Source organism: Aulonocara sp. 'chitande type north' Nkhata Bay, linkage group LG13 (genome assembly GCF_057382095.1).
Source record: "Aulonocara sp. 'chitande type north' Nkhata Bay isolate Kocher_YH1m ecotype deep benthic linkage group LG13, A_spYH_male_GT1.1, whole genome shotgun sequence".
In the NCBI taxonomy this organism is placed as follows: Eukaryota; Metazoa; Chordata; class Actinopteri; order Cichliformes; family Cichlidae; genus Aulonocara; species Aulonocara sp. 'chitande type north' Nkhata Bay.
The window spans coordinates 31,899,918-31,914,987 of record NC_141356.1 but is presented as its reverse complement, the minus strand read 5'-3'; the positions used below and the strand labels follow the sequence as shown (position 1 = coordinate 31,914,987).

Sequence of the window (15,070 nt, the reverse complement as noted above, 5' to 3'; positions counted from 1 at the left end):
AGATTAAAGGAAGCCAGCCTCCATCTTTCCTTCTTTAATGGTGAGATGAGACGAGGACACTGGGAGAAAACACAAAGCCAACTTCACCGTCCTCTATTTTTAGCTCAAAGCTTCTTCCATCAAACATGGTCCCTGCGTGCATGCTGACACGGTTAATCCACTTAGACCAGCCGTGCGTGTGTGTGTGTGTGTGTGTGTGTGTGTGTGTGTGTGTGTGTGTGTGCGTGTGTGTGCGTGTGTGTGTGTGCGTGTGTGTGTGTGTGTGTGTGTGTGTGTGTGTGTGCGTGTGTGTGTGTGCGCGTGTGTGTGTGTGTGTGTGTGCGTGTGTGTGTGTGCGCGTGTGCGTGTGTGTGTGTGTGTGTGTGTGTGTGTGTGCGTGTGTGTGTGTGTGTGTGTGTGTGTGTGTAAAGATGTTGGAATAAATTATAGATTGTACCATGTGTTTAATGTGTGTCAGAAGAGCAGTGGGATCTTTTCGCGATGGATCTGCTCCATCTCTGTATTTTTACTCAAACAGCTTTGCATGACTGATAGTTCAAAATAATCCTTCTTTATCTGATGCTGGGCCTTGTTCATTCTCTGGGAGCTGTTTTACCTCCCGTCTCTTTAAGCCCTCCCTCCCTAAAAGCAACATTCCTCTGGTTGGCCAACTTCTGGAAGCCTGCCGAGGGGCAGCACTCAGCAGTGTTGTGTCCACATAAGAAAGAAATGAGTAATGTTCCACCTCTGAGAGCTCACTGTCAGGCCTTTTTCTCAAAGAATAAAACTGCTGTGCACTGCTGCGTTATTAATAAAACTGACCTGAATTACAGATTTAATAAATATAATAAGAATAACTGTAATATCTCAGCTTCTCCCAAAGATCGGGTTGAAATTGTCATTGCTCATGTGGTGTGAAAGCATGATGCTGGTACAATACTGAGGCGCGTGATGCCTCGAGTTATCGTCATCAGAAACTCGTCGTCTCTCTTTAACATGAAGGACGACTCTTTAAAAAGCCGACCACGTAACTTTACACCTAAACAGTGAGTGAACACGCAGCTACAGAACAAATGAAAAAGAACCAGTGGCTTTGAGGACCCTCACCCCTCATTTTCACAACTTTACCGAACTTTGTAGGCCTTTGTTGAACTTTAGAAATTGGCAGACCTGAACTTTTATCTTTTGGTGGTCAAAGGTGGCGAGAACCATGATCGAAATGTTTCTGGAGCTTTCTGGTGTCGTGTGGTGAATGTGGAAGTCCCGTTCGACCGCGGCGAGTCTGGCAGGTTTATGGAGGACGTGGCAGAGGAAATGATGAAGGAGTGGATTCATCACCTTCGTCCTCTGAAACGAACCCGAACGTGACTCAGCAGAACACGCAGCTCTCTCCCACACTTACCCTTGGCTGCCTCACCTCTTCTCTTATTGGCTGACTGCAGGCGCCGAGCTATTTTTAGATGCACTTTATTTCATGTTTTTCCCCACACTGATGGGCGAGGCTCATCAGCAGCACTGTCTGTTGTGGGTTACCGTGGCGATAAGAGCTGTCTTCTCAACAGTAGTGATCGATGCAGACCATCAGCTCTGCGCACACACACACACACACACACACACACAGGCGTACACAGTAATGTTATACATTATTGATTCTCATGAAGAATTCTCTAATAGCTGCACAAAGACGCCTATTGATGGTTTGTGTCATTGATCCTCGTTGGGAAATGTGACCTGAGAGCAAGAAGCAGATTCTTCTGATCATCAGTGAAAGGACTGCAGCGCTTTGTTTACCTGTAAATCACACTTTTAACCAGAAGTGAAGAATTATTCACAGCTGATCAGCTTCAAATATGTCAAATATAAAACGTCCAAAAGGTTTCAGCTTTGTGGCCTCTTAGAAACAAATGCTTCAAAAACATTTTACACCAAATCACTTTCCAGCATCGTCTCTGTTATTAGTGACAAATCTCTCTTTACCGCCAAGCAGCAACAAGAACATGAAACCTGCAGTTCCTCTGACGTCCGACAGAGGGCGGCAGCGAGTCCGTCCCCATAGACTCCCATGTTAAACCTTCCATCAGAAACACGTGGTACACAAACTGTTTGGTCTCTGTGGATCACTTCCTCCTTTATAACACCTGTATGGAGGGACAATGTTTTTATAACTCAGCTGAGTTAAAGTTAGCATTATTAGGGGCGTGGCCTCTGTGAGTGACAGGTGAATGGTGGCACAGGTGGTTGTAGCTGCTAGTTGTCTGCTAGTTTTTAGTGACATCATGTGACCAGTAATATCGGTGCTGTGAGTCACTGTACTCACAGAGCATCTGAGGAGGCGGAGCTCCAGTTTTGGTGAGTGAAATTCCAGAAATCAGCTGATTGTTGCAGGTATCACCAAGCTTACTGGGCATTATCCAATAACATGGTCACGTCTTAACAAACAGCCTAAACCTTCAGACCCAGGAGGTGTGGCCTCGTGTCGGCTCAGCGTGTCCGTCCTCTTCTGCTTGAATTTGAATCCCAGCAGAGCTAAAAACCCTAAATACTGAACTGAGATGTGTAGTTAAATGTAGCTGAAGTGCTTTTCAGTGAGCGTGATTATTGGATCAGATATCACAGATGTTTGTATTCACACTGCTTCAGCTGCTCGCCTTCAGGACACAGACAGACAAAGGGCTCTTTAATCCAGATGAAACAGAGAATAATGGACTGGAAAATACTTCCAACACAACGTTAGCAACTCACAAACACACAGACACGTCACTGAGTTACTGCCACCACAACAATGAAATAAATACTTTTTAGTGTAATTATGACTCATATTTCAGTCTTCAGTGGGAGCATTGGCAAAGTGGATTATTGATGACGCTCTTAATAAAAATACTAAATGCTGTTTTTTTGGTTTGGGGTCTGTAAGCGTCACACATGCTGTTGCTTTTAAAGATTAACATTAAAACATTAAAGTTTTAATGTGAAAAGTCATAGACAGGAAGTTTGATGGCTCAGTGGAGCTGAGAGTGTCATTAACATGTTTAATACTCAGTTTGGTTGGTTGAGTCCAGCGTGTGTGTTAAAGCTCATGGATGAGTCATCGAGTCTCATGATGTTTTCCTCCCGACGAGCTCAGGACTGAACCTCCGTGAGGAATCTGACGGCTAATTGAGACCCACCAGGTTGAAGTGTGTGTGTGTGTGTGTGTGTGTGTGTGTGTGTGTGTGTGTGTGTTTCTCACATGCCTGTTTGTGTTAATTATATTTTCACAGCTGTGGTGACCTGCATGTTTCTGCAAAGACAGCAAAAACTCAACGACTCTTAATTTTAACTCAACATCTTCAGTTCAACCTGACACACACCCACACCCACACACACACACACACACGCACACACACGCACACGCACACACACACACACACAGTTTCAGACTCGTGTATTTGAAGCAAACACACGAGTCTGACCTGAATCACAGTAAATCCAGTGAACGTGGATCTGGGACTAACGATCATTTAAACATGGATCACTGAGAACCAGGATGTCCTGGTGGTGCGTTCACTGACAGTACGGAGATTCTTGCTCAATAATAATAATCCCACGTGTCATGGACCCAGCAATGTGTGCCTGAGTTTTTGGTTTTTGTCAATGTAAACTGACTGACATCTTTGCATTATTCTTGTGAATTCTTATTGGCCGTTTTTATTTAATACCGGTCAGGTGACCCTTTTTGGGTTTAAAAGAATGCCGAGTCAACGGACGGCTGGGTGTCAGAACCTTCCTCCACTGAAGCGTCCCGCTCAATGGAGGAGAACATAATTGAAATTGGAGACTCTGTATTGTTTGTTCTAAGCTAAAAGATTATTCTGTCGTCTTTGTGCACTTTAAGCCTGTTTTCAGCTGTTTTCTTTCCTTTACATGGTTCCTGCACAAGCGTCTTCTTATGTGTATTTATTGATTATTGACCATTAGCTCCAGTTTAAAATAGCCCAATATCCTAATACCTCATTTGTATTAACTCATTAGTGATTCATCCTTGTTACAAATGTCATGCTGAAGCTAACAGCACGGAGCAGCAGGTCAGCTGATCGCAGCCTGCACACAGAAAATTCTGCTGGTAAAACAAACAAGTTCGATTATTTCTAATTCTCAGAATCAGCTGACGTGTTTCACCCTCAGACCGTTCCAGAGTCAGAGGCCTCTGCTTTTTGGGCCTCTGCACTGGGATGAGGGGTCTGTAAACGGCTGGTGGGCTGGGAGGCAGAGCAGTTAATGTGCCGGAAGAAGATTGTTGAGCTTGTTTTGTTATCGCAGCAAGCAGGAAATGCCCCCCCCCCAGGCCGTTTTCTGCACAAACACGAGCTGGGACAGCACAGGAGGCAGAAATCTTCACGTTTCCCCAGAACTCAAATCTATAGACAGAGAAGCAGAGTTTATGGAGCTGCTGCCCCCTGCTGGTCACATCTGCAACACACAGCCTGGGCTCAAAGTATAGACTGCAGGGAGAAAAACACAGGAAAACATTCAAAAAGCACCCACGTCAAAGACAAATGAATCAAAACATCACATAAAAAGGTAACCATTAAAAAAATACACGTGGCACAAATGAGCCCAACTAACAAGAATCCCACAAGACGAACATTTGGAAATTTTTTGTTAGCCTTCAGGCAATAATTCTGATTAGTACAGTGCCGGACAGGAAAAAACAAGAACAAAGAACAACAGTGACCGAGTATTAATCACAAAAACAAAGAATAGCCACAATAAAATGAGTCAAAACAGCATAAAAAGCAAAAGCTCAACGAAAACCACACTTCCTCAAAATCATTTTCATCCATCCATTCGCTCCCGCTTATCCTTTTCAGGGTCGCTGGAGCCTATCCCAGCTGTCATAGGGCGAGAGGCAGGGTACACCCTGGACAGGTCGCCAGTCTGTCGCAGGGCTAACACACAGAGACAGACAACCATTCATACTCATATTCACACCTAGTGACAATTTGGATTATCCAATTAACCTATCCCCACAAGCTGCATGTCTTTGGATGGTGGGAGGAAGCCGGAGTACCCGGAGGGAACCCACGCAAACACGGGGAGAACATGCAAACTCCACACAGAAAGACCCCGGCCTGATGTTGGAATTGAACTCAGGACCTTCTTGCTGTGCAGCAACAGTGCTAACCACCGTGCCACTGTGCTGCCACAAGACTCAAAATCATTTTATCCACAATAAATCACACAGATAACACAAATATGGCCAGCACGTGCACAATCCCTCATTAGTAGTAGTAATCTTCATTTTCTCATTCCTCCTCCTCCCCCCAGCTCTGAAACAATGCACGGAAACGATCCCCACCCAGAAGACCAGCTGCCCCCTCCTGGCTCCGGCTCCAGGTCGGCCTCCGTCACTGCGTCCTGCTTCACTTCACCTTAATCAGCTGCAAACATGAGAAAATAAAAGTGTCAGAGTGAGACGAGGCCCCATACCTCGAATAAAAATCCCAATAAAATCAGCTTCTACTAAACGGATTTTAAAGTAGAGTTTGTTTCAAATCCAAACTGAATTAAACAGAAAATCATGAAAATAAAAATCGAGTTTTAGTTTCTACATCTCAGCCAAGATCAAGACTTTAATTATTTTAAATTTCTCTGTATTTTAGTTTTGTCTAAAAATGTGCATAAAACAGGTGCACAGCAGTGCCCTGTGTCCTGCTGCAGGAACAGCGACCTCTGCTGCCACAGCTGGGTACTGCACACAAACTAAAGTTTAAGAGGAGCAAAGTTTTAAACAGACCAGGACAGAGACGAAGGGACGTTCGGCTTCAGTCTGGATAAAAATGAAAATCTTTGGCCTGAAGGAGCTGCTCAAAGAAAATGTCCTCACGTTCAGGTCGAACACTCACAGCAGCTGCAGCACAAACAGAAAGGAAGGAGGCGGGTGGATTTCCCCTCCTCTTATCACTCTGCACAAGCACAGACCCTGAGTCAGTGAAGGAATCTTAATGGAGTCAACAAGGAGGTGAAACTGTCCGTACCGTGTTCACACAGAGAGCAGCAACAACAGGCACAACGCCCACTGAAGCCTTTTATCGAGCGGCTCAAAGACATAAAGTACCTCAAAGTATTTAATAAAGCAGGTAAATAAATCCAAAATGCTACAAATGCAGAAAGCTTTTCACTCACAAAAAGAAAAGGGCAAAAAAATGTTCAGAAAACATTAAATGAACTGAAAATGTCTCTGCATGAAAGAGTGTCGATCACATTTATTGATCCGTTATAAACACAGAGCTGGAGCCGGTCGGAGGAGGAGGGGAAACGTGACTAAACCCTTTCCTCCTGCAGAGGAAACAGGAGGCGTGACCTCCTCCCTCCCCCCCCTCCTTCTCTCTCCTCCAGCTGTTTAAAACCGGCTGGCGCGTGAGCCACACAGATGCAGACATGACGGCAGTGGGAGAACTGGTGCTGGTGCTGGGATTATTGGTGAGCGCTCACTGCGAGGTGAGAGCACGAGACCCCGAGGTGGAGGAGGAGGAAGGGGAGCTGGGAGGAGGAGGAGGAGGAGGAGTGCTCCCCCTTCACCCCAGGACGACCGAGACCAGCCCACTGGGAGAGACGGGGAGCAATCCGGCCCGATCCGGGTGAGTCCACAAACCACTGCCTCCTCACTCTGCAAAAGAAAAATAATTTCATAGAAAAAATGTTTTTTTTTGTTTCAGTGAAACTTTTTGTTGCTGTGAAGTTTTTTTTATTATTATTTTGGATCCTATTATTTATTTGGCATTTCTGCTTTTTGTTTTCATAGTTCTGGAACATCTGTTCATTTCTACTCCTTCATGGTTTAATCTTTATTTTGCAACCCCCTTATTTGTGAGTTGCACCACTTTGTGCTCATTTTGCATCCCCTGTTGTTTTTGTAACATATCATTTTGTTTATTTTGAGTTTGTGTGGTAATTTTGCATCCCGTTCTAGGGTAGAATAAATCCACCTCTCTTTGGTGTTGGGTCACAACACGTTAGCGCGAGGCTTGAATCAGCGTTTGTGTCGATGTGCTCAGAAATAAGACGTCTGGTTGGGATAACATTTCCTGCTCTTGCTTCCTGTGGAACATCAGGAACAATGAGAGCGGCTGTGGCACTGAAGGCTGTGACTTTGGAAGAGGCGTCCTCTGATTCAGATGAAGCTTAAGATAATCTTTGGTTAGGGCTGTGGACTCACAGTGAGCACGCTAAGTTTGCAAGGAGAAGCTCTTTGTCTTTGACTTTGTGGCTGTTCTGCAGTTTGTTTTGTCGGCATGTTCAGACACGCTCACCGCTCTGGACCTCACACGCTGATCTGCATCTTCTTCACGTGCAGGGCCTCCTCTTCATCGGCTCTTTGTGATAGGTGTAAAGTTGAGAAACAGCTTTGCCCTGTTGACTCTGTCATGCCAGCATAATTTTAACAGGCTGCAAACACATGCATGATTCATGTCCCCTTAAAGCCTGTGCTCCAGCTGATGGTGAAAGAAGTCCTTTATTCAGAGTCCCACCAACAAAGTGTAGTTCAGATATGAGACGGGGTCTGTGAACACATTAATCTCTCGTATCTTTGGACTTGAGTAAACATCTCCTGTCTAATTCTGCATGTCAGCACTTTGGTTTCTAATGGCTTTGTCATCATTTTGCATCCCTCTTTTACTTTGCTTGTGAATCTGGTGTCTTTGCATCCATCTGATGTGTGGTAGTTTTCTTATTTATGCCTCCCTGTCCTGATTTTGTTGTTTGTTTGTTTTCTTCCCATTTTGTGAACATTTTGTGTCCCGTTTGGTTTGGCTTCTCTTTGAGGCCATTTTATAGATTCACTTGATCCTTTTGCAGCACTTGTATTTAAGGTCATTTTATGGGTTCAGTTTAATTATTTTGAATCACCTCTTTGACATTCATTCATTTCTTCTGTTGCGATGTTACTTCATGTCTGCTTGACTTTTTGTTAACTTGACATTTTTCCTCTTTTATGCTCATTTTGTCTCCCCTTCTTCATTTTACACATTTGGCTGTACTTCCAGGTCCTTTTGGAGTAACTGTGACATTTTATCATTATTTTACTTGGTTTGTTTTTGAATTTGTAGATTTTCTTTCTTGTGTGCACATTTAAGCAGCTTTTCAGTGATTTTACAACTTTCTTGGGGCCATTTAGCATCCCCCTGTTGGTAGTTTTGTGTCTCGTTTGAAATGCCTTTGCGTTCACTTTTAGAGTATTTTCTAAAAGACAACAGTTATATAAGGGAGGACTCTCTGACAGTGAGGATTATCTTACAGTGTTTGTTTTTCCTTCAGTCACATTTCATGATGTCTTAAGTGGAGTGGACGCTGAGATGTGGAACGTGTTTGTTGGAGCTGAGACTGACAGACTAAATAAGAGGATTAAATCTCCAAAAGGGTGACTTTTTTTTGTTTTTGGAGTATGCTCAGAGGCCTCGGTCATTATTCCGACCCACATCCATCGTACAGATTCCCAGATAAAACGATCCCCCGGGCTCTCAGCAAAACAACCCTCTATTAGCTCTTTAAGTGCCCCCATCAGCCCCCATCACCACAACGCTGCTTTAATCACACAGGCGGAGCTCTTTGTGCTGTAACGATAACAGCTCCTTTCCTCACGGAGTCGGAGGGCGGCTGACTGTGTACATTTTCATCAGAGGTCAAAGGTGAACGGATAGTTTTTGATTCCTTCATGTCGAGGCTGCCGACGTTTTCAGGTCCTTTAAAAAAAGATCAGCTCGAAACTGCAGACGTGCTGCAGGAACATTCAGACCTTGAAATAAACACTTTATTGTATTTTATTCAGTTTTTTTATTTATATTTTCTCTTAACAAAGTGAGCTCTCTGTTTTTTCTTCTTTTTCTTTAACCCTTTGACGTTATTTGAACAAGATACTACACTGTGCAAAAGTCTTGAGCTGGCTCTCATTTCTTGACAGTTTACTTCCAAGAACTCGGACTTCCTTCCCGTCTCAGTTCTCCGGCTTCCTGAAGCTCTTCCAAAGTTCTTCTTTGGACATTGGCTGCTTTTTCACCCATTTTCAGTCCAGTCCTCACACCTGAGAGATGTTTTTTGAATCTTGGTCATATCAAATATTTACTTCCAAGCTAAACTGCTCCATGTGTTTACATGGGAAGACTGTTGCACAGTGCTGTGTGTAGATGCATGCTGTGCTTTTCGGCTGTCCTCTTGTTATAGAATTTTGAAATTATGTGTCTGCGGGAGAAAATGGACTGAGCGCGCTCAGATATTTAAATTCTTTCTCTTTGTGTGCTTTATGTGCGCATGCCTCCAGGTGACTGTCATCAGCGTTCAGATAACATGTCCTCCTCATCGTCAGCGCTGTAATCGATGATCATGCAGGTGTGTCAATCTGGTATAAAAATAATGGTGCAGGATGAGAAGTTTAAAGTGTTTAAGGGCTGAAGATGATGAGATCAGGCTTGTATCTTCCACCACGGTCACATGTCTGAGCTGCACATGCTGATGGGTGCAAAGCATAATTTAATATTCATCGTGCTTATTTAAAGTGTGCACAAAGTCTCAGGAGAGCACCGCCGGTTCATCCAGCACCGTCTGCAGCCACATTTTCATTAAACTGACTGCAGACCCTCCTGATCTCAGCAGGATGAAGCCTTCGCATCTTCCAAACTTCACGTTGCTGAGAGTGAGCTCTGTGTGGTGTTATGACATATCCGTCCTGACCTCCTGCAGCCTCGTTATTCAGATCGAGGCTCTTTCACAAACAGCCTTCAGATATGAACCTGAACTCTCGGCCTGCAGCAGGAACCTCAGCGGCCTCGGCTTGTTTTCCTCCGTGTCTCTCGGGATGACTCTTCCTCGGAAACGCTAAGATCTTGATCTTGTACGCTCACCAAAACAAATGCGCACACAGCTAAACGCGGCGGTTTGACAGACCACAGCTGTGACGCCGAGCAGATTTGAGGATGTTTGGTCCACGATGTTTAAAACACAGTGACACCTCCTCCTTAGAAAATGACTGACAGAGTGAAATTAAACCCACTGACTGGATGTTTGTGTTGGAAAAGCTCAAATCTCTTCAGGCTGACTCACACTGAACATGTCAGTGCTCCTCTTAAAAGTTCAAAAACACACTGTAACATCTGTTGCCGACAAAAAAACCCAAACAGCTTAATAAGCTGATAAGATGACAGCCAGGAACGAGTAAAACTATTACAAAATGCTGTTATTAATAATGCAACAATAATTATTAATAACTGCATGGAGACACAAAATAACTTGAAAGATGGAAAATGATCACAAGTAGAGACAAAATCTCAAGAGGATGGAAAATAAAAACCAAATGACAGGAAAAAAAATACTATGAAGGTGTAACATGATCACAAAGAGACACCAGGTAACTGGAAATGGGAGCATTTGTTAAAAAAGAGATGCGCAAGACATGAAACGGGATGCAAAATGAGGGAAAAGGCTAATAGAAAACGAAATAGTAGAAAATAACGACAAAGTTTGTGCAAAGAGATGGAATATGGCCCAAAGTTAACCACAGGTCTAATGATGAGAAATAAATTACCAGAATGAATGATGAATCACCAAAGGGATCCCATTATATAAAACTGGTGATAAACAGATTGGTATCTTTACTGCCTCAGTTTTTGAAGATTCTTGAAAAACTATTTGCAAACAAACTAGATTCCTTTATTGATAAATATGATTTATTGAATGATCATCAGTATGGCTTCAGAAGAAACCGTTCAACATCTCTGGCTGTGATGGAATTTATTGAAAATATTGCAACGGCTGTGGATGAAAAACAGTTCGGAATAGGTGTTCATTGATTTACGTAAAGCCTTCGATACGATAGATCATTCGTTACTTTTACAGAAGTGTGAAAGGTAAAGAGGTGTTGCACAATTTTGGTTAAATAGTTACTTGAATAATAGGTTCCAATATGTGAGTATTAATAACATGAAATCTAAACTTAGAAAAGTAACTTCCGGAGTTCTGCAAGGATCTGTTTTGGGACCTAAGTTATTTTTACTTTATATAAATGATATTTGTACAGCCAGTGATACTTTAAAATATGTGGTGTTTGCTGATAGGACATAAAGAAATTACGGAAAACAGTGGAAACAGAACTCATGTAATTAAATAGATGGTTTGTATTAAATAAACTATCATTGAGTGAAAGTAAAACAAAATTTATGTTATTTGGAGGTAGTAAAAGTAATATTAAAGTAAAATTGAATTTAAATAATGCTGAAATTGAAAGAGTATATGAGACAAATTTTTAGGAGTAATTATTGATGATAAACTTTGTTGGAAGCCCCACATCGAACATGTGAAACGGAAATTATCCAAGTCTGTTTCTATTCTTTATAAAACAAGAGATTCTTTGAATAAGAACTGCCTTGATTTATTGTATACTTCCCTTTGTTTGCCTTATATGACCTATTGTATGGAAATAGGAACACATAGAAAACCTATTTGGATTCAATATTTAAATTGCAAAAAAGAGCTATTAGAATAATAAATAAAGTTGGATATAGGGAGTCCACCAACCAGTCTTTTGTAGGATCATCTATGTTAAAATTCATGGACATTATATATTCTAAAACTTTAGAAATTATATATCGAGTGATGACAAAGAATGTTCCAATTTGTATTTTAAGTATGTTTCAACTAAGAGATGCAAAATATGATTTAATGGGGTCTTATGTGTTTGAAATGCCTAAAGTGAGAACCAATGTTAAGTATAGATGTGTGTCAGTTATGGGAGTGAAATTATGGAATGGACTTAATGATGAACTGAAGATGTGTTTTTATTTGTCATTTTTCAGGAAGAATTAAAAAATTTGTATCATACAAGGTAATAGAAATTTGGTTTGATGAATAATTTTGTGTTGATTTAATTTCTTGATTTATCATTGATTTCTTTTCAAACTGTTATGTAACTTATTTATCAATGCTATTTATTTTCTTGGCTAAGGATTTGATTATTCGTATGGGGGTAAAGGACAGGATAATTATAAGCCACAAGGCTTCAGCCTATTCCTTTTTCGGTTACTGTTTGGTTGAATACTTTTATGTAAAATTATAATCTGTTGTTGTTGTTGTTGTTGACCGAAAAATAAATTTAATTTCAAAAATGTCCAGAGTGGCGACACACAGTGACTTCAAAGGCGGACGCTAAATAGATTTATGAGGAAAATGACAGAAGAAAAGCCACTAATATTATGTAAAATGACTATAAATATACAAAGTGACCACAATAGTATACAAAATGAGTGCAAAGGAGGAGAAAATGGACCCAAAATACAGGCACAGGGATTCAGAATGTCCACAAAAAGGACAGAAAAATGACTTTAATATGCAGGTACATTAAACAGGTACAAGGATGCGAAGTGATCAAAGGGACACCAAATATTGCTAAATTGGTGCACAATAGGTACAAAGATTAGAAAAATAATTTCCACAAAATCCCAAAGGGATGCCAAATAGTAACAAGAGCAACAAGTGTTATTGTTGGCAGACATTAAATGATCACAACGGAACAATCATGTCTGATCACGACAAGTGTTAAAGAAATTACTAGAATTATCCAAAATGAACAGACTCAGAGGCCAAGGGACGCTGAATGGGCACAGGGATGCAAAATGACCACAAAGAAACACAAAAGCTCTATAAACAGATGCAAGATGGTTACTAAAAGTTGTTCAAAGGTCTACAACGTGAAGAGTAAAAGATGTAAAAAGAGCTCAAATCTCTTTATCTCTCATTTCTTCTGTGAACACTCATTCCCATCATCCTTCGCTCTCCTGCTACAAGTTCAAGCACAAATTTCGAAATGTGTTCTAGGAAAATATCGTCTGCTCTCAACTATAGGAAATTACAGTCATTCATCACTGAAGTAATTCCTGGCATGAGTCAAACATCCATCTAAACAGCTTCTCTGCAATCCAACAAAAACAAAATCCCCTCATTTAGTTTCACTTTGTTGCAGCGGCTCATGTTTGTGAAGATAAAGTGTTGAAATGAGTCGGAGGAGTTTCCACTTCACTCTCAGACCTGCAGGTTCTCGCTCTGCTCGCACATTTGAGGAGTTTTCTCAGGATAAATGACGAGATTAGCCTGCATGATGTGGTGCAGAGCCCCGAGTTTAGTCTGACGGGTCAAATGGAGCTGAAGGTGGAGATTAAAGAGTTGCTCTCTGATGTTGTTGCACTGTCTCACACTCACCTGTGCACGAAAGACGTTTAACAGCTTAGTTTCCTGGAAATAACACGATCACCCAGCGTGCAGCAAGCACAGACGGGCCCCCAGCATCCCACAGAGGAGCCACACTCCCCCCAATTACAGAGATTTGTGCTCTTTTTGCAGTTACTTTGTTTTTGGATGTTTTTGTGTCTTTGTGGTTAACTCTTTTGTGTTGCTGTGTTGTCTCATTGTAGTCCACAAGCTTCCTAATCTGCTCCTCCAGCTTGCTCATGCATTTGTGTTTCAGTTTAGCCTGGAGTCGATCTGCGAGGTGTGTGTGTGTTTCTGCTTTATTTGTTTGAAAGTGTGTGTTTCGTTGTTCAGGCTCAGCAGCAGGATGAGGGGAGACTTCCTGTATTGAATTACTCACACTGTGAGGACAGATTGTTGAGTAAAAGTTCAGCTACAGAGGGGAGGATTGTCACATGCTCCTGAAATAAAATGGACCAGGTTAGCCTATCAAATTAAACCTTATCTCAACATTCTTTAAGGTGCAACGAGAAACCCCGAAGACCCCGAGGACATCGATTTAAATGATCCACAGAGGAGAACAGCATGAATGTGAAACACACAAAAGCCACAAGGAGATGTCAAACATTTAAAAAGAGGATGCACAATGACCACAAGGCTGGAACTTTAAAAGATGAAGGAGTGAAGAAATGCCCTTTAAAGGGAAACAGCCACGGGAAGGATCAGAACATTTACGAATGGATGCACAATGGCTGACAGGCGGAGGGGGGGGGCAACCGCAAACGAGTAAAAGTTACGAGAAAATGATGGAAAATCACTACAAGATGCACCCCCCCCCCCTCCCGGGATGCAACTGTGGAGGCTTCAGAGGCCTCGTGCATCAAAACTGGGAGTCGTGTTTGTCTAAGACTCGCGTCCAGGAGCACAGACGAGGTCGTGAAACGTGAAAATACGAACTCTGAGAGCTGTTGGTGCCACCGTTCGCCAGAGTCAACAGACAGGAAGTCCCGAGATAAACAGACACACACACAGAGCAGCTGTTTGCTTCAGCGTTCAGTCGACCAGTAAACTGTGGACGCTCTCTCTCTGCAGTCACACAAACTGACGCCGTTCTCGGGCTTCATGCTGTGACTGCTCCTTTCTACACATCCTGTACTCGTGACTGAAAGCCTCAGCAGGATTACGTTTTTCTTTTAAACTAGACTTAAACTGGACATAGATGGCTTCTTTTACTCCTCTTTCAAACCGTCTGTCCTCTCTGTCCAAAATGTGAACATTGGCATCCTCGAAAGATTGACCTTTGTCCTTTAGGATGCCAATGTTCACATTTTGGACAGAGAGGACAGACGGTTTGAAAGAGGAGTAAAAGAAGCATCTATGTCCACTGTGAGCGACCATCTTTGAACAGAGGCGGGGTTTACGACACCGTCTGTAATCTATAATCTAGTTTTGAGATCTTTTCTCAGTCACATCCTGGGCCGTCTGACCTCAGGAAATCACATGATAGGGTGGGGCCAGGTTTCACAATGAACTCACCCGAAACTCTGGTTGATTGGGACCCACACCCAGTTTCACACCTTGGCTCATGTGATTAGGTAGAGGAGCATTAGGGGGTCCTTTGTCCCTCTGTGGGGGGAAACTCCCACAGGGTTTAAATCTGGGACTCTCCACCATTTGACCTTAGAACTGAAGAAGCTTCTCGGATGAGAGGTGAAACGTCTTCAAGCAACTTAAAGAAGTCCAGACACTTTTCTTTCCAAGCTCCTTAGACTGCACTTGGTAATATTGCAGATCAGGGAGACAGTTTGTTTGTGTGTGTCTGTCTGCACATGTGTGGTCATCTACAGAGACCATGTTGTGGAGTCTGACAGCAGTGGGA

General features: G+C 42.4%; 1 protein-coding gene across 2 annotated transcripts in view; it reads left to right on the top strand.

Moving 5' to 3' along the window:
* Positions 1 to 6,399: 6,399 nt before the first annotated feature.
* Positions 6,400 to 15,070, top strand: part of mmrn2a (multimerin 2a) — a 29,397-nt gene continuing 20,726 nt past the window's right edge. For both annotated transcript variants that reach the window (XM_086259960.1, XM_086259959.1), the window contains exon 1: positions 6,400 to 6,599. In XM_086259960.1, coding sequence (XP_086116086.1) covers positions 6,400 to 6,599 — 200 coding nt within the window. The remainder of the gene's footprint in view (positions 6,600 to 15,070) is intronic.